The following is a 25,430-nucleotide window of genomic DNA, read 5'->3' as shown; positions in this document are numbered from 1 at the left end:
ATGCAAAATCCGGTTTGCAATTGTCAGTATATCACATGGTGATCATCTGTACATAAATCATTAACAGAATATCGAAGAGAGCGATGGTTCAAACGGAGTGAATGTTTTCAGTTCATGATCTTGATTTCACTTTAAAAAAAGTGCAGATCAAAAGTATAAATATGTAAAAAATAAAGATGTTGAATAAAATATTACAAAAAAATTAATTTTCAAAATATCGTTATTCTCTAGGAAAATCCTAAAAAATCGTTTGAAGTATGAACGTGTTCATCTTTTTAATTTTTTTCCATAAAAGAATTTAGATTTGACTTTGATTTTATAAAAAAAAATCTTTGGCGTCATCTTGAATTTAATAGCTTTTTTATCTGTTAAAAAAAACAAATATCAAATCTGAATTTTTTTATGGAAATTATTTAAAAAAACGAACATTTAAAACGTTTTTTAAAGATTTTCTAAATGGTAACAATTGTATGAAAATTGGCTTTTTCAAACTTTGGCTCTAAATAACTTTTGAAATGATCAAATACGTATTTCGCGATTTTGCATAATTCTGAGCCGTTTCCGAAATATAGATGTAGGGACAAATTTTGTAGATATCTTGTATAAATTCATTTTATAAAATATTTAAGAAATAACAATATTGAATAAATATTTTTTGCATTTAAATATTTTATTTGCATTATAAATAATTTAAATATCTTGGCAACTATTTTATTTGCTTATTAATTACTAGATATATCAAAATATGATGTACACATAACGCTAATAATTATTACATAATGACAATTACGTAATGTTGAAACAAATAAACAAAAATTATTTCTTGGATTTTTTTAATGTTTAAAATTTAAAGTTGTCAAAAATTAAGTACGTTTACTATTTTTATTAGACGCACATTACGCAAAAATAATCATGCATGATATATTTAATTAGGAATACAAAATTAAACTTTTAATTAATTTGGGTTTTTTGTATTAGTATATATGCAAATAATTTACTATTTTCTTTAACTTTTAATTTTTGTACGTATATATGTATGTATATATAAAATATAGTTGCATGTAGACAAAATCGAACAACAATATACCGTTTTTAAACAATTTAAAATGGTTGTGCTTGCATATTCGTAATAGGTTTGGACTATATTTGTTCTATTCTATTTGTTTTAATTTGGACTATATTAATTCGAAAGATAATATTTTGTTCTTACTGTATATGTTATATATTTCTAAGAGATATATATGTTATATATATCTAAGAGATAATCTTTTATTAACATTACACAACACAATATTTTTTGTGCAGTTCTTCACAAGATTAAAAAGTTTAACAAAATTACTATCATTATATAATTTGATTCACAATAATATGTATCGATAAGTGATTTATTGTAATCGCAACATTAAAAATAAATAAAACTACAATCTTAAATTATGATGATTTTATGATGAGTTATGATAATTTTATAATAGTAAGTAATAGTGTTGAAAAACTACATTAAATGCTGATTTAAGCTTTTTATTAATTTATTAATTATTAAATCTGTAATTAATTATTAAGTCTTTAATATACAATAGTTAATATATAATAGTTAATATTTATGTAACATAACACATTAATTGTTATATATTATCTATGTTTCTTGGCAGAGTCTTACAAAACGATTAATGGATCTTAATCATAACTTTAGAAGTAGTGCTGCTAATGCGGTAAAAATTTAAGAAATTTACACACACATGCACATACACAAAATAATATTTATAACAAAAATATATTTAATATTTAAAAAAATAAAAATAACTAAATAATAATAATAAAAAATGTCAATAAAATAATAATAAGAGAGACCAAAAGAAATAAATTCTTTACAAAACTTTGAGATAAATCTATTAAAAATTAAAACAAATTTATCAGCGTTTAACATTGTAAAAGTAATTCTATATTTGAAAATTAAAGAAGTATAATTATTTGCTGATGAATTGTTGAGTCCGGTTCTGCAATAAAATTTTTTTGTACATTGTAACGTTAGAATTTAGTTCTATCGAACGGACCTTTTTCGTGACATATCTTTTTATTCGCAAGAATTCATTCTACTTTGCATAGGCATCTCTTCTGATGTAGTAATGCAGATCGAAGTAGTCGATAATGTATTTGTTGTATTTGTTGCGCATTGACTTTCTGGAAGCAAGCCGAAGCCAAATCGCTTCAGTAACATCCGTTTGATTTTTTTTTTCCATACAAATATGATGAAAGTGCAAAGATTCTGCACAATATCCACCAAATTAATAGCATAAGAGATATATTTTGATATATTTCCAGACAAAAATGATGTTGTCATTATGGACCATTTTAAACCCATCACGATAAATAGCACAATAAATAGTTTTAGATACAGATTAAACCTGCAAACATATATATATGTTTATATACGTGTATATATATATATATATATATATATATATATATATATATATGTATATATATATGTTTATATACGTATATATATGTATATATATATATATATATATATATATATATATATATATATATAATACCATTTTGTAACGAATAAAAAGACATGAAATAAAAAAATATTAAAAAACGATTGATATAACATTAAAGTTGAAAGAAAGTAAGACATTAAAGTTGAAAATTCAGAATTGATTATAAGATTCTGAAACAAGAAACTTCAAGTTTTGTAACGCTTTTTTATTGATTTCAATCCGATTATATGCGACGAGTTGCAGCTATTTGAAAATTGCCTTTTTTAAAACTAACTTTGTATTTATTTTAGAATGTCGATTGATATCGGGCAAAAAAATCGCAAACAAAATATTAAAAAAGCAATTTTAAAGCTTGAACTTTTAACTTTAATGTTATATCAATTGTTTTTTAATATTTTTTTATTTTTATAAAATGCAAATTTAGTTTCAAAATCATGTAACTCGGCCAAAAAAATCATAAGAAGATTTTAAAGTAGAAAATTTTGTAAACAATATATTGTAGTTTATGGAATTTTATTTGTTCAATTTTTTGAGAAAAAATATTTTATTTAGCTACGAAGTGTTAAAAGTATATAATTTTAGTGAACAAAACAATTTATTCTATAAGTTTAGTGAACAAAACAATGTACTCTTTTTTAAAATACAGGACAAGGCAGATAAAATTTTTTTTTAAAACTTGATAGCGAGTTAAAGTTCAAAAAATTTTAAATTTCAAAATGCTTTTTTAATTTTTTGTCCACGATGATTTTTTGCTAAATTTGAACGATTTGAAAATAGCTCATCTTTAGCGTATGAAAAGTATTCCCTATTTTTTTAATAATAGAGGAAAGTAGGATAAAATCGATAGATCAAGATAAATGGGTCAAATCGGATACTTCTGTTTTTTTGTTCATAAAAGCTACTATTTTTTGTGAACTCGTTTTTAGTTGGAGATTGATTTCATCATTATTTTGAGATAAATCGTGCACACGTGCACAATATTTATCTCAAATATACAATAACAATATTTCTTTTTTTAGAAAAGTTCAAAATTTTTGGATCAAAAAAGATCCAGGCAACAATTGAGTCGTTATGGACTTTTTTATACAAATCATTTTTAATAAATGCAACATTGTATCCTGTACACATTAGAAAATATATTGCACCAGTTATTTTGGTCGTCATTTGTATGCCGGAATGTACAACCGCCTTATTTGTTATTTTCCTTGTGTTGGGATATTTGAATATTTCAAATCAGGTATTATCTGCACACTTTATATAATGAAAAAAGAAAAAATTGTTATCCTAACTTTGTCTCCTTATAAAAAGCAGTTGAAAACGAAAACTATCACTCAGAAAAATACTACTAAAAAAAGCTTTTTGAGACCTTTAAAAAATTAAATAAGGAAATCCTATAGCAATGTAAAAATGTGGATATCTTTATTAATGATTTTTGTCAATAAAATACATTTTTATATTGTATTTCAAGTATAAATCTTTTGTAATTGCACGATGTTTTACATATTTTTAAATAGATACCTGGTTTTACCTTACCGATATGGCAAAACCAGGTATTTTAACTTCTCCAAAAAGTTTTGTTATCCATAGTAACTAAATTTTTCTCAGCAACTAGCCTTATTTTCTCATAGTTTAAGGTCCATTACAGATTAGGAATAATTAGCAAAATTCGTTTTACCCTTTGATTTTTTTCTAGAAAGACAAATCCAAAAGGTATTCGATTTTATTTTACTTTCCCCTATATATTTCTTATAGAGATTACATAATTAAAAGAAAAAAAAAGAGCACACAGAAGAGATATTATCTACAACCATCTTTTTTTAGAAATGCAGGTTGAATCAATTATGTAATACTGTTATTATAGCAGAGATTTTGATAAAAACGTTATATAAATTCATTTTTGACAAAATAGATTATAAAATATTGCTGCAAAAACGAATACAGACCATTTCTTATTGTCATTATATCTCTTGCTTTCCGAATCTGTCAAACGGTTGACTGTTTCCTTTTTATAATGCACGATTTTCAATGCCGTAGAGATGGATAAGCAAATGCTACTAATAATGCAAATGCTTTTGAAACCATAAAAATATAATACAAACGCCCCCTTTTCTGTAAGTATAAGATATAAAGAATTTTTATACTATTTCTTATAGTTACAGTATATTAAAATGTGTCATTAATAGAATTATCTTTAAAAGACATTTATTTACCATCGAACCAACAATCTCCTTCGCGAAATCCCGGTCGCAAAATATCTGGCAAATATTCGGAAACAGAATCCATAATGACACTAATAATAGCAAAGATAAAGGGTAACCCCCAAGCGAAGATCATATAAAATATCAATTTCTTTTTTTCTCGTTGTCTGACGTTTCTTTGTAATGAACAGAATCCTCTGCAAACATGCAATTTACATGTTACATTTAGTCAAAAGTATATAAAACAAAACATCATAATATATGTGTATATTAGAATAATATTTGCCTTTGATCAAAGTTTTTTTGAAAATCCGTTTTACAAATAGATTTATATAATATAACCGTACAACCCGATTACATGAAAAATGGTATAACATTTCTATAGGATTTAGAAATTATTACATTTACATATACAATTATATCTAAATTTTGATTGAGTTAACACATTGTTGACCGGTCACGAGTTAACTCGTGTTCTCATGCCTAAACGTTGTTGATCAATCATGAGTTAATTCGTGTTTGCACTTGCATCATCTATTTCAATTTATGAAACCCAGGGCATAATAGAATATTTCAAAAACTTTGTTCATTCTGTTTAGTCGTGCCCACTCTATTATAAAGAAAATACTTTTCTTGATATTTAGGCTAAAATTGTGATAAAAATTTTAGTTGTACAGAAATTTCAACCATGATGGAACGTGACGATGAAGAAATTTTCAATGAATTATACGCGGATGCTTTATCTGATTGTCGGAGTGATTTGGCAATAAATTGTAGTGATTCGAAAAGTGATAGTTTATCGGAAGACAGTTATGAATCTGATATTAGACCACCAAAACGGCAAAAAAGAAATAGGATCTGATAATGAAAGTGATTTTGAAGAAGAGTAGATTGAAAATGATATTACACCAACCTTGTAGAATTATTCAAATATTTCGGATGTAACTGTCGAACTTAGTGATGCACTGAGTATCAGTGAAGTAACGGATTTACTTTTTGATAATGATTTTTTTGATTTAGTTATTTCTTCAAACCAATTTATATTATATATCACTGCTAAATGTGATTGCTATACAGTTTACTATACTAAAAAAAAATATTAAAAGATATGTCCAAAGTTCCATCTTAATTCATTATGTATATAAATAAAGTTTATTGAAGTTTATTTAGATTGTTTAATCTCCACATTCAATTACGAAATAATAGCCGGTGACATGAGATAGTTTTTGTGTAAAATTGCCGGTCAACAATGTGTTAAGATAAGAGAAAAATATTTATAATTATATTAAATAAAAAAATAAAAATTTATTTTTTGGAAATTATTATATATTATCTTATTTTTATACAAGATAAGGAAAAAAGTTTAAATATTAAGTTTATATGATGTTAAAAGAAATTAAAGAAAAGTTTGTTACGTTATATATTATCGCAAATTATTAGATCAAGTAATAATATTTTATAAATATTTTATATAATATCTATTATAACTTTCTCTAATATATCATTTTTGCTTTCGAAACTTTAATTTTGTTTTACTGAAATAGAATCTAATTGTTTGAAAATCTTATTGCAATAATAGAAATTTTTAAAAATTACTGCAATAATAGAAATTTCAAATTTAAAAAACTATTTATTTAAAAAGTCATAATTGTTATGTATACTCTAAACTATAGTATCTTAAACTAAATTGCTTATACTATCACACAACAACACAATATGACAAAAAATTCTGTTTGAATAATTCAAAATGTCATATCATTCTCGTCTTTGTTTTTACATATTGCCAATATTTGCTTTAAAAAAAAAGCATGAAACCTCGAATTCGAATATATCGAAGTGTTGAAGCCTCTTTTCTTCGATGCTGATTGGTCTCGTTCATGCACTTGCTTCACTCATTGGTGTGACTTACTTCACTCATTTGACAGATTGACAGTTTATCGTTTGACAATTTGACAGTTCATTAAAAAAAACTAAATTAAAAAAAATAAAGAAGGGAGAGAAAGAAAGAAGGAAAGTTGAATAAAGAAATTTATGTATATATTATATAGATAAGTTATGTATATATGTGTATTATATTGTATAAAAATACGGCATAAAAGAAATGTAGATGCTTTTTTATTCTATATAAATTTATATTTTTATATACATTGAATATGATCAACATAAATATAAATGTTTTATTTAAAGTCATAGAAAAGACGAAAAATTGGCGAGAAAGAGAAGCAGAAAAAGAGAGAGAGACAGAGAGAGGGGGGCGGGGAGAGGGAGAGGAAGAGCAAGAGGGAGAGCGAGAGAGAGATCGAGAGCGAGAGAGGGAGAGGGAGAGGAAGAGGGTGAAAAAGAGAAAGAGGGGAGGAAGAGAGAGAGGAAGAAGGAGAGAGAGAGAGAGAGGGAGGAGCGATGGGAAGGACGCAATCGATACGTGAAAAACCATATCTGGCGCTCAATTAACATTTTCGCGAATTATTAAAGACTTCGTCATTGCGCTCGCGCGAAACACCTTCCACTCCGTTCATTCCCGACGTGCGTATCTTTTCCTCCTTTATCGCTTTTTTGACAACGATCTTTTCCATCTCCTGTTCGGCGCAACTTAACATTCGCGCGACAGAAAGATCGCAGCGGCGGACGCACACCGCATTCGACGTTTCGCGAAAGAAAAAATCATCGTAATATATATATATATATATATATATATATATATATATATATATACGTACGTGCGTGCGTGCGTGCGTATATATATACGTGCGTGCGTGCGTGCGTGCGTGCGTGTGTTTGTATGTACTCTTTATAATAAATGTTCCCGGATTAAATGGCCAAATTTTAAATATAGAACCTAAAATAGAAGAAAATATTTCTTTTGAAGCATATTCACAAATGCTTTATACAATATACATAATTATTTTCGAAGAATTATTAAGACTGAGTAATTTCAAAATAATTTAAGTTTATCCTTTATTGCTTTACAATAATCAAAATTTAATTATTAAATGTTTATTCAAAATGATGATCTGCAACCCGGAAACAAACATTGCACCTACAATGAAAAAACGAATGGCTGACTGATTGTGCATTTGTAATTTCTTTGCATTCTTACATTATCTTCTGTTTTTTATAATTAAGAATCATTAATAAGTCCTTCATACACGTTTTGATATTGAAAAATCGAATGGTGTTAAATCTGTTGAATGACATTATTTAATCCTATAGTTCTATAATTTAGAATTATATTAATATCTGTTGAACGGAGGGTTTGCAAACATACTTCCACGAGAAAGAATATGGAATTATAAAAATGATATTGTTCACCGCGGATGCAACACCATTAAATTTTCTTTATATGAAATATTTTCAAGCGCAAAGTGTATAAAGTGTCTATTTAATGACCTTGCATCATTAAAACGGAGGATAGTGCAAGCGTGCAAAGAAATTAAGAAATTCTCTCATCAATATGTGCAATGCATGTTTCCGGGCTAGCATTTTGAACAAAATATTTAATAATTAAATTGTAACCGGCCGCTTCACGAGCGGTTCGCGTGCGCGGATGGCGCAACCGGGATCAGAGTTCGTGAAGAGGTGAGACACAATCGAAAAGACGAAAGGTTTAAGGAACGTCTTTTATTTGCATCTATTCGACAATGGTCAGCTGATACAAAAATGATATAATAGTCGCAGTGTTATGACGCGAGTCTAGACGGTGTTTTACGTGTCTAGTTAAAGGTCCCGGTTCGGTGGCGCGGGATGTTCGGAGACGCGGGGCGCGTGCAATGAGACGGGCGCGTATTGACAACGCGTGCTTGTAAGCGCGAAGCGCGCGGTAGTGCGGGCGGCAAAGCGCTACAATAATATTTCGTGAGCGTTTATTATAAAACGCACACAATATCTCGCGGTGCGATGCGTCTGGCCAGGTGGTCGACGCCGGCTGCAGTGCAGCGAACTACAGTCGGTATAAAGCGGAGGTGACGCGGCGCGTTTTCCCTGAGATTCGTCGGGATGCGCCTGTGAGCGGAGCTCGGATGGTTAGATATTAGGATCGTAAGGCTCGAGTATGCTCGAGAAGAACGGCAAACTCGTCCGCTCTCTTTCTATACACAGGTTTTCGAAAGGATTCGTCTCTGGAGCAGAGAACTCTCGACGGATGCTGCGAACACATCAATCTCCTTGTCTTTTGACAATTTCGGAGGTGTCTAGTAATTTCTCGTGCTTACTGCTCGAGCAGAATCAGGTACCGTTCTGTCGGGACAGACCGATCGATCATACAGATGATTGATTTGTCGGGCTTTTTATATCCGCCGTGTAACGGTTGTTTAACGTCTCCCTCGGGATGAGGGAAACAACGTGGGATTTTTAGTATATAGCGCTCGGCGCTCTTCGGGAGTGCTCGGCGGTGTTCGGCGGTCGTATTGTCGTTTAATAGCCGTACATGGGTTCGTTAAAAATAGGACGCTAAGTGTCTCTGCCCCTGCCCGGCTGGTGTTCGCGCGGGCAGTGGTTTAAAAGCCAAATACTGGCTAGAGGCTTTTCGAGGTCTCAGCGGGTGAGCTACGTTATACAGCTCGGGTACCGGCTTGCATAGCTGGTAGAGCTTGACAGTCGCTCGCCCCAACCAGTGGGTTGCTGCCTGCATCTACACTGCGGCCATATACTAGTAGTTATCGGTATTTACCGGAAGAAGCTAATTGGGCACATCCATTCTGCACATCAATTCTGCGCCCATAAGGGCCGTGCAGATTGAGCTCTCGGAGCAGACGTTGCACGCAAAACAAACATATATATGGTGTTCGCCGGGCGGCAGACTTCCAACATGTCGGAAACGATGGGGGATGCATCGATACAAAATTTTGATTATTGTAAAACATTAAAGAGGATAAACCTGGATTATTTTAAAATTCATTTTTAATAGTGTTACGTCCAGACTTTTTAAATTCTGAGCCAGCGGGAAGGCGTAACTTATTTAACTCCAGACAAACGCTAGACAACGTGCATCTTGGAGACGAGCGAACTGATCAGTGCCTGAAATAGGTCAACGATCTAAAAGGTCGCTCTAACGCTATCCATAAACTTTGTTCCGCGGTCCCTTTTTGGTAAAGGAACTGAAACCTTATTACCCAAAATCGGTTGTGCGATATAAAATACTGAAATACTGAAGCCTTATAATTTGAAAAGTTCTTAATGAAAAAATACTTTATTGTAGTATTTTGAAAAGCTCTTGAAGTAAGCTACACGATTATGTAATAAAAAATGGAGGTTTCCATTAAAAATTTCAAAGTTGACCTTCAAGGTCATGAAGGTCACGTAAAGGTCATATCAATATAACCACAGACTAGACACAAAAGACTATTTGATTTCCTAAAACTTTTGTATTTAACATTTTCTTCTATAGTCATTACTTTCCAAGATATTTGACCGTTATGGCACTTTTTGCCACCACTGTATAGGCGATGAAGTTATTATACCATTTCTTTTAACGCAAAAGTTGGGGCTGTAACTTACAGAATATGTTATTGGCATCACCCACAACATTTCTGCATAGGTTTTGAATCGAAAACAGTTGAACAGTTGACGACCTTTCTTTGTAAGTGCAAAGACTAATCGTTACATAAGAATCTTTAAGTTATTTCACCTACACGTCCACGAGGAAGAAAAATAGATTTGGACCTAAAACTGAATGTGAACACTGATCCGTAACATTTCATTCGAACTTTTAAGTTACTTACACCTGTCGATCCACAAAGGAAGAAGATAGATTTGGACCTAAAATTTTTGGTATACGATATCAAGAAGTATTAATAGAAAATGTATGGTAGAAAATATATGAAAGTATTAATAGAAAATATATATCTTTGGGTGCATATTAATAAAATAAATAATAAAGAAAGAAAATATATATCTTATAACTGTTTTCCTTGAAGAAAAGGAAGGAGGAAGAGTGTAAGAAATAAGTGAAAAAAAAATAATAAAAAAAGGAATTAGCAAACTCATTACTTATTGTGTGCTACGAAATTTTCTTTCTTTCTCGAATCTGGCGATTACGGCCTCTGAATCGACTCTGTTGCGAAACTGCTGGCTCGGAGGTCCGGTGGTTGATGCTGATGTGTGACTTTGGTTCACTTATTATTACGCAGATTGCACTTATTGAAATACAGTTATTACCACTATGGATTTTTAGTAATGCGAGTGAACACTATAACATTACTCAAGGGAACCGTACTGAATGTAAGTGATACTGAAGTAATCACAAAATGACATCAGTTGCTAGAAAGAATGATGTGCAAGTACTAACGATAGAAATAATAATGAAGATGAATATTTCAGCGTTTATTAAGTCCTTTGCTCCTTCTTCCTATTGGTTTGTTAATTTAGTTTAATGAATAGATTTTCTAATCACGCCCTTCGATTTTTCCTAGGGCATTCCTTTTAATTTTTAAACCATAGGTATTAATGAAGACTTTTGTTTATAAGACTAGGTTTCGACCAATGGAAAGTTGTTGTTACCGAAAAAGGGTGAGGGCGTTTTATTATCTACTTGAGTTTATCACAAACAAGATTATCAGGCAAGTACGCATAATATCATTTTACCGTTTTGTTTTTCGTCTGAGTTTTTGGTGCCGATTTATTTGTTGTAAGAACTGTCAGTTATAGTTTATAATTTTTAGAAGAGAATTTGTCACTTCCCTAGTGCTTGATTTTTATTATTTCATCTGTTTATTGTCTTAAATTATGGCTTAGTTTCTGTATGTATCGTATATCCTCTCAGATTTTATTATCAAATGTTTGTCTCATCTATCAGTACTTACTTTTCTTTACTTATTTATTTAAACACAACGGATTTTTAAGCTATCGTTTTTCAGTTGCTATTTATTTTAAAAGAAAAGAATCGTGGAGACCGCTGGACATAACAGTACTTTTTTAGAAGTCAATATCTCTTGAACAAAATTTACATCCAGAGGAATTTTTTGAGGGAATCTTAAATTCATATTTCAAGTATAGCTATTTAACTCGGGAATTGTTATATAGCCTTCTAAACAAAACCTTACAACGGTAAAAAAAGTACGCCAAGTATATAAAAAAAATTTAATATTTACCCCTAAAAAAACTTTTAAAATAATATTTGCTTTAAAAATAATTCTAAAAACAAAAATCCTTTATAAAATAAAAAATCAAAACTAGATATAAAATTAATAATTAACTGACCAAGTCCTTAAAAGCAATTCAGTTTATGAGGATTTGTAATTTAAAATAATATGATTTACTTTGATTTACAAATGAATAGTAAATACTTTGATTTACAAAGTACTTATACCTTAGGATATATAATTCAAATGAAAATTTTTAAAGTAAACTTTAAGTCGGGGCGCGTGAAAAAACAAATTTACAGAGCAAAATATAAAAACTTGGCGTTCTCGTAAACATATGGACAGATTTGTGTTATCTATACAACCTAAAAACTTACCTTTTTTAAAAAAAAAATGTAAAAATAGGCCCGAAGTGCATGCGCTATGTGAAAGTGTTACACAAGAAAAAGTATTATTTTTAATATTTTTTTTTATTATTTATTGGGGCATGTTCAGCCCTCTCTGCACGCTCCTGCATCTAGAAGTCGGGCGCTAGCGTCGCGCTGTGGCAGAGCCAGTATATGGTGGACATGCTTAACGCGCACACGGATATTGTATTAAGTAAACAAAAATTCTACTTATTCCGACTTGATTACACAGATATTTCGTCGTACCAATTTCCTATATCCGTATCCAACAATTGATGCTGCGTTTTCAAATCTTTTTCGGGATAAGTGTTAACTGCGAAATACCTGCAACCATGTCGACAAAAATTTAAGCTCTTACAGAATTAATAGCCTACGGAAGTTACAAGTCCATAAAGAACAAAAATCTAATGAGGCTACTTCAAGCATGGATATGTGCAATCAACTAAATTCTCTTAGAGAAATACTGTTTTGGCACCGGCAACGAAATACGGCCATTTGCAAAATGGCTACAATGACACGAGTATATATTAATAACAGAAGCAGCAAGCCTACCTGCAGAAATGCAAACTCGCTTAATTCTCGACAAGCTTGGACAATTCGAATTCGATAGGCTGGTAGACCATACCGGATGACCCTACAAAGAAATCTCAGAAGGAAATCATCGAGACTCTAAAAAATCTCTCAAGATAACAATTCCATTACTTGCAGCCGGATTGAAATCATAAACCACAGGTATGACACTTGTCCCGATCAGAGAAAACATCGATCGCATCAATCACCTCAGACTTCGATCCAAATCTTCAATCAAATCTTTCTGATACCCTCAAAATCTTCTTGTTTCTACAATCCTTGTTTTTCTCACGAAAACGATGATTTAAAGAAGATAGTCTTACGCATTGTAGAAAAAAAAACAGAATGTTACGTTGAAAGATATCATGACAGAACTTGAGCTCACCGAAACGTAGCCGCTAAGAACTTAGAAACCTTAGAAAATCCATCCAATTCTTCAACTTCAGCAATTATAGCATTACACACAAAGCCGAAGAAAAAGATAAAATATCCCGCTAACATTTCCAAATGCAATGATTGCGGCGGCACACATTTACGCTCAAACTGTACTTTTCACAATGCAATTTGCTAGAAATGTTCGAAGAAAGGCCACATCGCAAAAGTTTGTCATTCGGCCGATAAGGAAGTTAATTATTTAGCCGATAATGTCAATAATGCAAAATACGACAATCTGAAAGCTTAATCGATAAATTCGATCAATAAACACCATCGCATTTACATTCTCACTTCTATTCTGGACAAAGCTGTACATTTACAATACGACAGCAGATCCAATGTAATTATTATTGGGAAAAACATATGGATACGTTTAGACTCACCAAGACTCGATTCAAAAATTCCGATGAAACATGCAAGCGGCACATCCTCAAAACTATCGGAAGATTCTTGTGTCCAATCCGTGCAGCGAGTCGTAAGGAGAAAATATCGATATATATGTAACGATGCATCCCCCCATCGTTCCCGACACGTCGCCCATCGGAAGTCTGCCGCCCGGCGAACACCAGCCGGGCAGGGGCAGAGGCGCTTAGCGCCCATTTTTAAATGCGAAAGCAATGTTTATGACAAACACCGCTGTTGGTGTTTGTCATAAACAAACCGAGCGCCGAACGGCACCGAACGTTTCCGGCGAATGCCGATCGCCGAACGCGCGCTGCCGGAGGCCCGCGTCGTCTCCCCCACCCCGAGGGGGATGTGAACGGCGCGGGTGTCGCGATCGCTCCGGTAGGGTATAAAAAGCCCTACCGAACTCCAGACCGTACCAGACCGGCACCTGAGATCCGCTCGAGCAGTACGCTCCGAGACAATTCCAGAAACCGATCCTCAACGTTCATAGACAATGGCCCGGAGGTTGACGAGTTCACAGCCTCCGTCGAGCATTCTCGACCATCTGCTCTAGAGACGACTCCCGTCTTAAAACCTGTTGTACAGGACAGAGAGTGGACGAGTTCGCCGCTTTCCTCGAGGATTCTCGAGACCTTACGATCCGACCATCCGACCGTCCGGACTCCGCATTCCACGATTCTCTCTGGAAACACGCGCCGCGTCACCGACACCGACGCATATACCCGACTGCAGGCCTGACACCCTGCAGTCCGCGCCGAACACCCAACCGCATATAATACGCGCCGTAACACGCGTATCTCACACGATATCACTTTGCGAGATATCGAAAGTCTATCAACACGCGCCCGCCTTACCGCGCGCACCTCGCACCTACGGGTTCGCACCAACAACACCGCACGCGCCCCGCGCCACGAGCCGGGCCTTTAACCAGACGCGCAAAACATTGTCTAGACCCGCGTCACAACATTACACTCGTATTCTTATGGTAACGCGATTTATTGTATTGACTCGTATCATTGTAAAAGCTGACCATTGCCACCGAGTGGCAAATAAACAACGTACACACCAACTAACGTACAATAGTGCTTCAACCCTTCACGAATTCTGATCCCGATTGCGCTGTCCGCGCACCGCACATGAAGCGGTCCGTTACATATATATATATATATATATATATATATATATATATATATATATACATATATATATTATGGTCGTCTCACGTGACAACCATAATCTTTTCAATTTCAATGACATTGATAGTCTCAACCTCTGGAACATGTCCCTGAAGGATTGCCGAAAACTGGACCTTCCGGTTGATCCACAGTGTGCCGATAAAGAACGTTAACTCCTCACTAATTAATACTTAATTTTCAGAGTATCACAAGAATACTATTAACAAATTCCCAAAATTATTCACGCCTGGATTAGGTTCGTGTAAACATTTCCGAGCAAAATTTAAGTTAATTGATAACACCGTTCCGGTACAGATCTCATATCGCCTAATTCCATATGCCATAGAGAAGCCAGTGGAAGACAAACTCTCACGTTTGGAAGCTCAGGACATCATCGAATGTCTAATATCTTCGTCGGACTGGAACTCTCCCATTGTCATTATCAAAAATCATGACGGAAGAATTCGGTTGTGTGCGCATTTCTCAACCGGCGTAAACTAGTCGCTAAGAAGCGATACATATTCCTTATCTAATGTAAATAGTATCATGTCAAAACTCAACTATAACAGTTTCTTTAGTAATCTAGATCTTAGTGATGCAAATCGAAATTGCAGAGGATCATCGAGAAATTACATCAATTACTACTTTTTAAATTCAAACGTCTCCCGTTCGGCATCAAAACAGCACCAACTATTTTTCAACAGGCCAAGGACCGTACGCTTTCCGGCTTAATAGGAGTTCACGCATACATTGATGATGTAATCATCACGGCAACTCGCTCTGAACATGACATTCGTCTTTTTCTAACCCTACAACGCTTAGAAAATGAAAGCTGGAAACAGAAACTGGAGAAATGCCAACTAACGCTCCAAGAAATAAAGTGTTTCATCGTGAACAAGCATTACTGATTCAGAGTCCACACGTGCACATAGCTTTTGCCAAAGCCATCATGTATTTCAGAAGTACAATCATTACTTAGGTTAATAAATCACCACGAAAAATCCATACCACATCTCCACAAGATTAAACAGTCTCTCGAAGACTTCACAAGGAAAAACAAACGCTGGATCTGGGAATCTCAACACGATGTAGCGATACAGATTAAAGAGATCATGCTCAATTCTCTCTTGCTGGAACACTTTGATCCCAAGAAGACACTAGTCGTGGCAGTCGACACTTGGTATCGGTAGCGTCCTTTTGCAGCGAGATGTAAAGAGCAATGAGCACGCTGTTTATCACATGTCGCAGAGCATGACTAAAATGCAATGCAACTATTCACAACTAGAAAAGGAAGCACTGGTGACGGCAGTCGAACACCTACATAAATTCCTTTCGGGAAGAAAATTTATTTTGCAAACAGACCATAAACTCCTAGTCTCGTTGTTACAAACCAAGAATTAAAGGTTTCAAAGCTACAGCAGCAGTTCGACTTAAAAGATGGGCCATTCGACTTCTAGGATACGATTTTCACATAGAATACGTATATACTTAAGATTTCAGCCAAGCAGACGCTTTATCTTTTTTTGACTAATAGAAAAATTTCATCAAGACAATCTTGAAGAAGTTTAGGTAACATGTATTCGATCCGTGGAATCAGAATTACAACAGATTAAGAATTTTTCCATTGACCAATTCGGGAATGACTTCCATACAGAACTAAAATTGGCAATCGCAGTTGTTAAGGATCTTCAGAAAGTTATGAAAATCATCAAAAGTAACTAGATCTTTCCCTCCATTTTAAGTGGAGTTCTTTAAGAAACATCGGGGCAATCTTTCCATTGTAAACCACACTTTACTTTTAGGCGAACGAGTAGTAATTCCACATCAATTACAATTTAAGTACTGTCATCACTTCATTTAGGCCATCCAGGAATTAGAAGAATAAAACAACTAGCACACGAGTTTGTTTACTGGCCAAAAATCTCAGAAAATATTGAAACCTAGTCTGACACTTCGATGCTTGTGTGTTTTCGCGCAAATTACCTATCAAAGTGCCGATCAGTTCATGGCCAACCACTATCAGATCTCAAGAACGATTACATTTAGACTTTGCTGGGCCAATTGATGGCTAATACCTACTTATTTTTGTTGATGCATATTCAAAGTTTATCGGCGTGATTATCACTTTCTCTATCTCGGCCAATTGCACGATAGAATTATTCGCGAAACATTTTTAAGATACAGCCCGCCTGAAGTATTGGTCAGAGATTATGGCATGCAATTCACCGCAAGCGCCTTCTTCAAATTTTGCAAAGATTTACACATCATCCATCCTTTTTCTGCTTTAAATCCCCAGTCTAACTGGCAGGAAGAGAGAATGGTGGACACGATCAGGAGCGCCATTTAAAAAAAGTCCTCTTAACTGGAAGAAAGAACTACAAAATTTTCTTTATAGCTATCATTATACTCCTTGCTCTTCAACCCCAGAAGGTAAATCTCCAGCAAAATTATTATTTGGCAGACGTATTATCACTCCATTTACTAAACTACTACCAAAAATGGAAACTACGTCACCCACTCCTCCAGCCGATTTGAAGGAAAATTCATGGAGAATGCAAACATATTTTGACCAACATCATGGTACTCGTCAAAAAAGTCTCAGGCTAGGAGATAGAATCGTTGTCGTCCTCTAACGACAAACGCGAACAAGGTAACATCATGGGCATTCTGTCAAAAGCTCACTATTCGATCCGCCTTGACGACGGCAGAATCATAGAACGCCACATCAATCACATTTGGAAAGGTGGTAGAATCCATACAAGATGGTAGAATCCAAACAGCCCTTCCTCGGAATTGACAGCCAGAGGAATAATCGCTCCAACCAAGGGAGGACATCGCAAACCGAGGTGGAGATAGTCCCTCAATTATCGAAGAAACTTCCATCAAACCTTCTCTCGGGCGTATCTCATTTGGACACTGCTCGATTGGACACGCATTATTGGACACGTTTTATTGGACATTGTTCGATTGGACACCGCTCAACTGGACACCGCACGATTGAATACTGCACGATTAGACACGCACATTGCACGATTGGACACGGCACGATCGGATACTACACGATTGGACACCGCACGGTTAGACATCGCACGATTGGACACTGCACGATTGGACAACGTACGATTAGATACCGCACGATTGAACATCGCATTTTTACGTTAGAAAATGAGGTTTTAACATAGATTTTACAACTTTCCAAGCGAAGTGAGATTTCACATGGCTTTACAATTTTTCACGCAAAGCAAGATTCAAGGAATACCTACGTGCCTAATTTTAATGGTAATGGAGCCCTCTTGTAGGGGGCAGAACATACTGCCTCTACGCATATACTTTTCAATGCAAAATGAGGTTCCACATAGGTTTATAACTTTGTTCAATTGTGCGGTGTCCAGTCGTGTCGTGTCCAATCATGCAGGTCCAATCGTACGGTGTCCAATCGTGCGGTGTCCAATCATGCGGTGTCCAATCGTACGGTATCCAATTGTGTAGTGTCCGATCTTGCCATGTTCAATCATGCAATGCGTGTGTCCAATCATGCGGTGTCCAATCGTTACGTGTCCAAATGGAGGTTACTCCCTTCTCGCGCAAGGATTCAACCCCAAAGACTTATATTGGATCTGAAGGTCAAGTCCTACACCAAAATCTAATTTCCTTGGGAGAAAGATGGGGCATGTTCAGCCCTCTCTGTACGTGCACGCTCCTGCGTCCAGGAGTCGGGCACTGGCGACGCGTTGTAGGAGAGCCAATACATGACGGACATGCTTAACGCGCACACGGATTACGTTGTATTAAATAAACGATAATTCTACTTATTCTTTCTTGAATACATAGAAATCTCGTCGTATCGATTTCTCATATCCGTATCCAACATTATTATTTAAATAAAAACATGTTAATTAAAAATATTGTTATACAAAGTGATAGTTTTAATTTTCAAAAAAAAATAATATTAAAAACTTACGCCAGCTAAATGAAAATTTATATTAGAAAATTTATTTATTTTATTATTTCCAATATTAAAAAAAATTATATTTAATAAATTGCAATATAATTAAAATAGTAGAATGTATAGTTAAAGTAACTATATTATAATTAACTAAGTGCATAATTGTAATATAAACACTTCTAACGCATTAGGATTACCATATTATTACCATAAAAAATTATGTAAGATATAAAATAAACAATCATATGTTCCAATAATCATATATATTCTGAAAAATTTAATAAAAAAGAAAAGATAATATATAAAACATAAAACAAAATTAAAAATGTAAACAAGAGTAAAAAATTTAAAATTTAAAAATCAAAAAATACAAAATTAAAAATAAAAAATTTGGTAAATACACATAAAAGATAATACTTCACTTAATTTTAACCTTGACATATATTGTTAAAGACATGACCCTGATTAACGTTTCCTTATAGCTTAGTCGAGGGTCTCTCATAGTTTCCAAGATATTTAATGTTAAAGTTTCACAATTTTAATGTATTTTCTGTTATAAAACAAGAAAATTTACGTTATATTGGTGTGAGAGCAGATGTGGAAAAAGTGTTTGTTTACATTTTCGGGGATGAAGCTCCTTGGACCTTTTCACTTTCCACACGAAGCTAGGTTTAACGCAAACCTAACCGTGTCTAATTTTTTGGATGAAGCCCTCCTCCTACATGGGGGGGGGCGGTTTGTATTGCCTCCACACAAATACTTTTTAATGCGAAGTAAGATTCCACATGAGATTATAACTTTTCACTTTATATTTACACATTAAAAACTATATGCGTGGAAACAGTATGTTCGCCCCCCTCCTGCGGAGGGGCATCACTATCAAAAAATTAGATACACAGGTTACGTTGGACATCGCTTTGAGTGGAAAGTGAAAAAACCCAAGAAGTTTTGTCTCTGGAAATGTAAACAAACACTTTTTCCACATCTGATCTATGCAAATATAATGTAAATAAACTTAATTTTTCTTTATTTTATAACAGAAAATACATTAAAACTATAAAATTTTAACATTAAATATCTCAAAAACTGTAAGAGACCCCCAATTAAGTTATAAGAAAAAGTTACTCAGGGTCATGTTCTTGATAACATATGTCAAGATCAAAGTCATCGGTGAGGTGTAATCTTTTATGCATATTTACCAAAAATTTACTTAAAAATCTTGGCGCTGCTAAGTTTCAAAATTAATAACTGCAATGTATTTTAAAGTAACAAATAATTATTTTAAATCTAATATTATTATATCAATAATTACAATGTAAATATATGGAGTAATGGATTTAATATTATTAACATATTGCTCAGTTTAGCAGCGCCAAAATTTTCAAATAAAATTTTTCTTATTTTTAATTTTGTATTTTTTGATTTTTAAATTTTCAATTTTTACATAAGTTTTTAATTTTTAATTTTTTGTATAAAGGTTCTCGCACCATTCTTATGAGAAAACTTTTTCGGTAGATAACTAATTTTTGGATATGTGTAGTTCTATTTATGATATGTGTAGTTATTCTAAACAAATATCTCGATGGGTACAATTTGATTCTATGAGCCGTTTCCGCGCTACAAACTCTGGAAGATCGAGAATTGACATAAAAGTATAAGATATTCGATTCGATATATATGATCTTCGGTCGAATGCGTGCGTGCGCACACGCGTGTGCATACACATACATGCACGCACGGACGCACACATAATTTTTCTTAATATTGGAAATAATAAAATAAATAAATTTTCTTACATAAATTTTTATTTATTTATTTATTGTTAGTTGGAAGTTTTCAACATCATTATTTTTTTAGAAAATTGAAACAATTACTTTGTATAACAATATTTTTAATTAAAATATTTTTATTTAAATAATAATAAAAAAAATATTAAAAATAATACTGTTTTTTGTGTAACACTTTTTCACATAGCGCATGCATTTGGTGTCTTTTTTACCTTTCTTTTTAAAAAAGGTAATTTTTTTAGGAATATTTTTTTTTCATCAAAATGGAACAGTGCTTTTTGCTTATTATAGATATCTAGATCCTTCAAATTTCTTATCTACTTTTAATCTAAAAATTACGGATATTTAAAAATTAGTATCAGAAATATACATTATTATTTACAATCTAAATTTTTTGATGAATAATCCATGTTATTCATATAGTTTTATTATTAATTATATAAATAAGAAAATTACGACAGCGCTTTTTTATAAATTTTTAAATTAAAGAACAAAAAGTTAACTTAAATATAATAATAATATAACTATATTCAATATAATATTCTAAGAATAATATTTTTAATAATAATATAACAATATTGAAACTTTCTAATTTTTTATTTAAATTTTTACATTATTTAATTTAATTTGTATTGCATAACATTATTTTGCTATTTTGTATTAATTTGATTAGTGAGCTTGTAACTGTTGATTTTTCCGTCGACCGGCACGAGATAACTCGGTCGGAATCAAGGTCCGGAGCGGAGAACAAGCGGAATACGGGGTTAGATAAATAAATAGTTGTTTATTGTTTGTCCAAAGTAAATGTTACAATGTGTGTGTGTGTGTGTGCGTGCGCGTGCGCGTGCGTGTGTGTGTGTGCGTGTGTGCGCGCGCGCGCGCGCGCGTGCGTGTGCGGTGCGTGAGTGTACGCTTGCGGTGCGGGCGGATGCCCGTGCGAGATATAGTGTGTCGCTGTGGTACAGTATATGCGGCGTGTGCGTGTGCAAACGCGCGGGTGTGTGTGTGCGTGTGTGAGTGTGCAACACGTGTGCGCGGTAGGCGTGTGTACTGTGAGCTCGGGTACATACCTAGGATGCACCGGAGAACGGCGTGATTATGTATGGTATCGGAACACGGCGCGCGCGAGATTCGATATTCGCGATCGATAGGTGGTGTCACCCGTCGGATCGACGATTCGATGATACGCGGCAGTGTCCCCGCAAGGAACGGGTGCCTCGCGGCTGACAAATCGCGTACTTCCGAATTCGACACGTAGGGCGGTCTTACGGCTCTCGGTGCTTGGTTTCGGTCTCCGTAAAGATGGCGAGTCTCGGTCAGCTTGTGAAGCCTCGCGGAATACTTGCGATAATCCGTGATCGGCGGGAGAGATTCGCAGTTGGAAAGAAGCGTTCGGCAGACGAGAATATCCGTCGGTGGCGGGTAAGTTCCCACCGCTAGAAATATTGCTGGACGATTGAAGGTTTGGTCGGAATGCTTTGCTTGCGGGATGCTGAGAAAATCCAGCAGAGGCGGAGTATTCCCAACCTCGATCTCGCTTTTCAAGCGTATGATTTCTTCAGGAGCTCTACGTCTTACTGACTTCAGAGACGGTGGAGAAGATTCTGTTCTTTTTACGCGTTGAGAGCGCTTATTTATACCTGGTATCGCGTCGGCTCGATAATTGTTTATTTAACAATTTGGTTGAGCCCGTTCGCGACTCGGGGATATTCGGAAACGATCGGAACGGTTTCCCGAGCGCGCGACTCGTGCTCCGGTATGCCTAGCCGGTGGCATAAATACAAATATAAACAAATATAAATGTTAGTGAACAACGGTTTTATACAATAGGGCGCATAGCGCCTTTGCTCTATGGTCCCGTGACTGTTAGACGTGAGATCCTACGGCGGTATCTTACGCGTGCTTTGGCCCGACCGATGGTCGTCGGGCGGCGGTGTTCGGCGGGTGGACGGCCGGGTAACGATGTACGCATCGTTACAAGCTTTTGGTATATTTTTTTCTATGTGAAATAAATCATCTAATAATTTTCAAACTTGATTAATAACAATTGTTAATAAGACTTGCATAAGAAATATTTTTATCCAACGCAATTATTGCATTGCACTACACTCGTTTATGTATACTAGAGTCATCAAAGATAGAATGTGGAAAACTAAATTAGTTTTGGAAAAACCTGGCAATATACAGGGTGTCCTAAAAATTTTGACACACCCGAAGTATGAAGGTAGATTAGGCCAAATTGAATCGAAAAGTCCTATACCATTTTGCAAAATTCGCAATAGATTTTGCGTTATTAATTAAAATATGTGAGCTAATGAGCGCGTTGGAAAGCGGTAGGCCGGTATCGGCAGGCATGTACGACGGATTATATGTATACGTCTCTTAGTAACAAAAGCATTATTTAAACGAGAGGTGGAGTCACCTCTTGCTTAGATAATACCTTCGTTGCTAAGAAACATACACAAGTAATCCGTCGGACATGCCTGCCGATACCGGCTTACCGCTTTTCAACACGCTCATTAGTTCACATATTTTAATTAATAACGTAAAAATTATATTTACGTTAAATTTATTAACTATTGCGAATTTTGCAAAATGGTATAGGACTTTTCGACTCAGTTTGACCCAATCTACCTTCACACTTATGGGTATGTCAAAATTTTCAGGACACCCTGTATATATAAACGAATGTAATGCAAAGCAATTATAATTGTGTTGTATAAAAAAATATTTTTTATGCAAATCTTATTAACAATTGTCACCAATCAGGTTTGAAAATTATGAGACGATTTATTTCATATAGAATAAAAATTGCCTGTACCATAAGCCGAATAACCAAACCAATATACAATGCCAAAACAAAGGCCATTCTATAATTAAATATTAAATAAATAAAAAATTTTTATTTTTATTTTATAGTTTATATTTTTTATAATATCGTATATTATTATCTTAGAATATTATATAGGGTGTCCGAAAATTCGCGCAACACCTTTTAAAGAAAGGTAGAGAATGTTATTCTGAACAGAAAAATCCTGTACCATTTTTTTCTATAACGCTTAATAAAAGAATTATTATTGAGTGAAGTCTGACCTATCATCGCCGATCTTCAGCTGGGCGCACGTTGGTGAGCCGTCGTAAATATCTGAGCTCACGCACACTACCAGGCGCGCGGCTCATCGACCGTGCGTCCAGCTAAAGATCAGCGATGATAGGCCAGACTTCACTCAATAATAACTCTTTTATTAAGCGTTATAGAAAAAAAATGGGGACTTTTCTGTTCAGAATAACACCCTCTATCTTTCCTTAAAGAGTGTTGCGCAAATTTTCGGACACCTTGTATTAAATATAGTTATTTTATTGATATTTAAATTAATTAATTTTATTTTTTCATTTTAAAATATATAAAAAATACAAGTTGTTCGTTATTTTCTTATTTAAATAAATATATAAATTTATAAAAAAGTACAAGCTGTTCGTAATTTTCTTATTTAAATAAATACAAATTGTTTGTAATTTTCTTATTTCATTTCTTTTTAAATTAATTTTTATTTTGTTTTCCTTAACAATTTCTATTTGTTCTGCCATATTTTTCTAAACTTTGTTTCGATCAATAAAAAGAAACATGCACTATGGTCAGACTCAATTCAGACTTGCACAAATGTATGCCTTTATTTTAGATATGGTTACCATGGCAATTTTTCAATCAATCAATCGCTAATTGCAAATATATATAAATATATAAATATTATATTTTTTATGTTAATATTGCCCACGTTGATATTCATCTTGTTGCGATTTATCTGAGTTGAAGCACGCTTTGCATGGAAATTGTAAACTCACATAAAACCTCGCTTTACGTGGAATGTTTTATACCCATGTGGAATCTCACTTCGCAATAAAAAGTGTGTGCGTGGAGGCAATGTCTTCCGCCCGTCCTCCCACGGGGGGGGGGCTCCACTATCATATATATACATAGATTTATCTTGAACTTCATTTTGCGTGGAAAGTTTTAATGTAGAACCTCACTTCACATTAAAAAGTCTATGGTAAATATCAACTTCAAACAAGGTCAAACAAGATCATGGTCAATCGGAATTGTAGTCAATCGGGACCATGGGAAATTTAAAAATTCTTCGCATTGGTCCGGTAAAAATTTTAAGAATAATGATAATAAATTAATTTATGGAAAAATACATCCAGTTATTATTATTTTTTTATTACTATTATTAATTATTTAATTAAATTATTCAAGAATTAAATGTTTTCAAGAATTAAATGTTTTCAAGAATTAAATTCTGTATTATATTTATAATTTATTTATATTCGCCTGTCGCCATAATGTATGATGTAGATGTAATACATACATATATGAAGTAAACGACTAATAAAATCGGCTGTGTAATAAAATCAATATCGCCTGACTTGAAAAAAATCAATAACAAATGACAAATCAGTACGCGTGTAAGTGTAATTACAGGCCTGAGCGCCCGAGTTTTACGCGATATCATTAGCTAACTTTGATCGCTTATAATTTAAAAACTATTGCAGCCTCAAATTTTTGTATTAGAATTTTTGACTTTATTTTACCCCTAGAATTCGCTAATAAAGTATTGTACGGAAATTGTGAGACATCCTGTATAACCATTTTAATATTTGACATATTAAACGATATAGTCGGTATAAAGCGCCAGTATCGCGTTCTTGTGTCGCAGTCTTCAAATGTACATCTAATATATATAGTTGACTTAGCGACAGTGGTGACATTTCTTAAATGAAAATTTCCACATTTCGACTTTGCATTATATTATCTTCATTTACGATACATGTAGAAAAAAAATAAAGACACTTTCATTACATAATTCAATCCCAAGCTATCGATCAGGCCTATTAAAAATATGATCGATTCAGTCATTATTGAGGT

At 33.8% G+C, this 25,430-nt stretch overlaps 1 protein-coding gene across 1 annotated transcript in view; it reads right to left on the bottom strand.

Moving 5' to 3' along the window:
• Positions 1-1,847: 1,847 nt before the first annotated feature.
• Positions 1,848-25,430, bottom strand: part of LOC126851976 (G-protein coupled receptor Mth2-like) — a 62,014-nt gene continuing 38,431 nt past the window's right edge. Inside the window, exons 4-6 of the mRNA XM_050596390.1 lie at positions 4,715-4,899; positions 4,448-4,613; positions 1,848-2,402 (exon numbers count right to left, since the gene is read on the bottom strand). Coding sequence (XP_050452347.1) covers positions 2,072-2,402; positions 4,448-4,613; positions 4,715-4,899 — 682 coding nt within the window. The 3' untranslated portion in view covers positions 1,848-2,071. The remainder of the gene's footprint in view (positions 2,403-4,447; positions 4,614-4,714; positions 4,900-25,430) is intronic.

The sequence above is a fragment of the Cataglyphis hispanica genome, chromosome 9 (assembly GCF_021464435.1).
Source record: "Cataglyphis hispanica isolate Lineage 1 chromosome 9, ULB_Chis1_1.0, whole genome shotgun sequence".
NCBI classification, from domain to species: domain Eukaryota; kingdom Metazoa; phylum Arthropoda; class Insecta; order Hymenoptera; family Formicidae; genus Cataglyphis; species Cataglyphis hispanica.
This window is presented reverse-complemented; position numbering and strand designations above follow the sequence as displayed.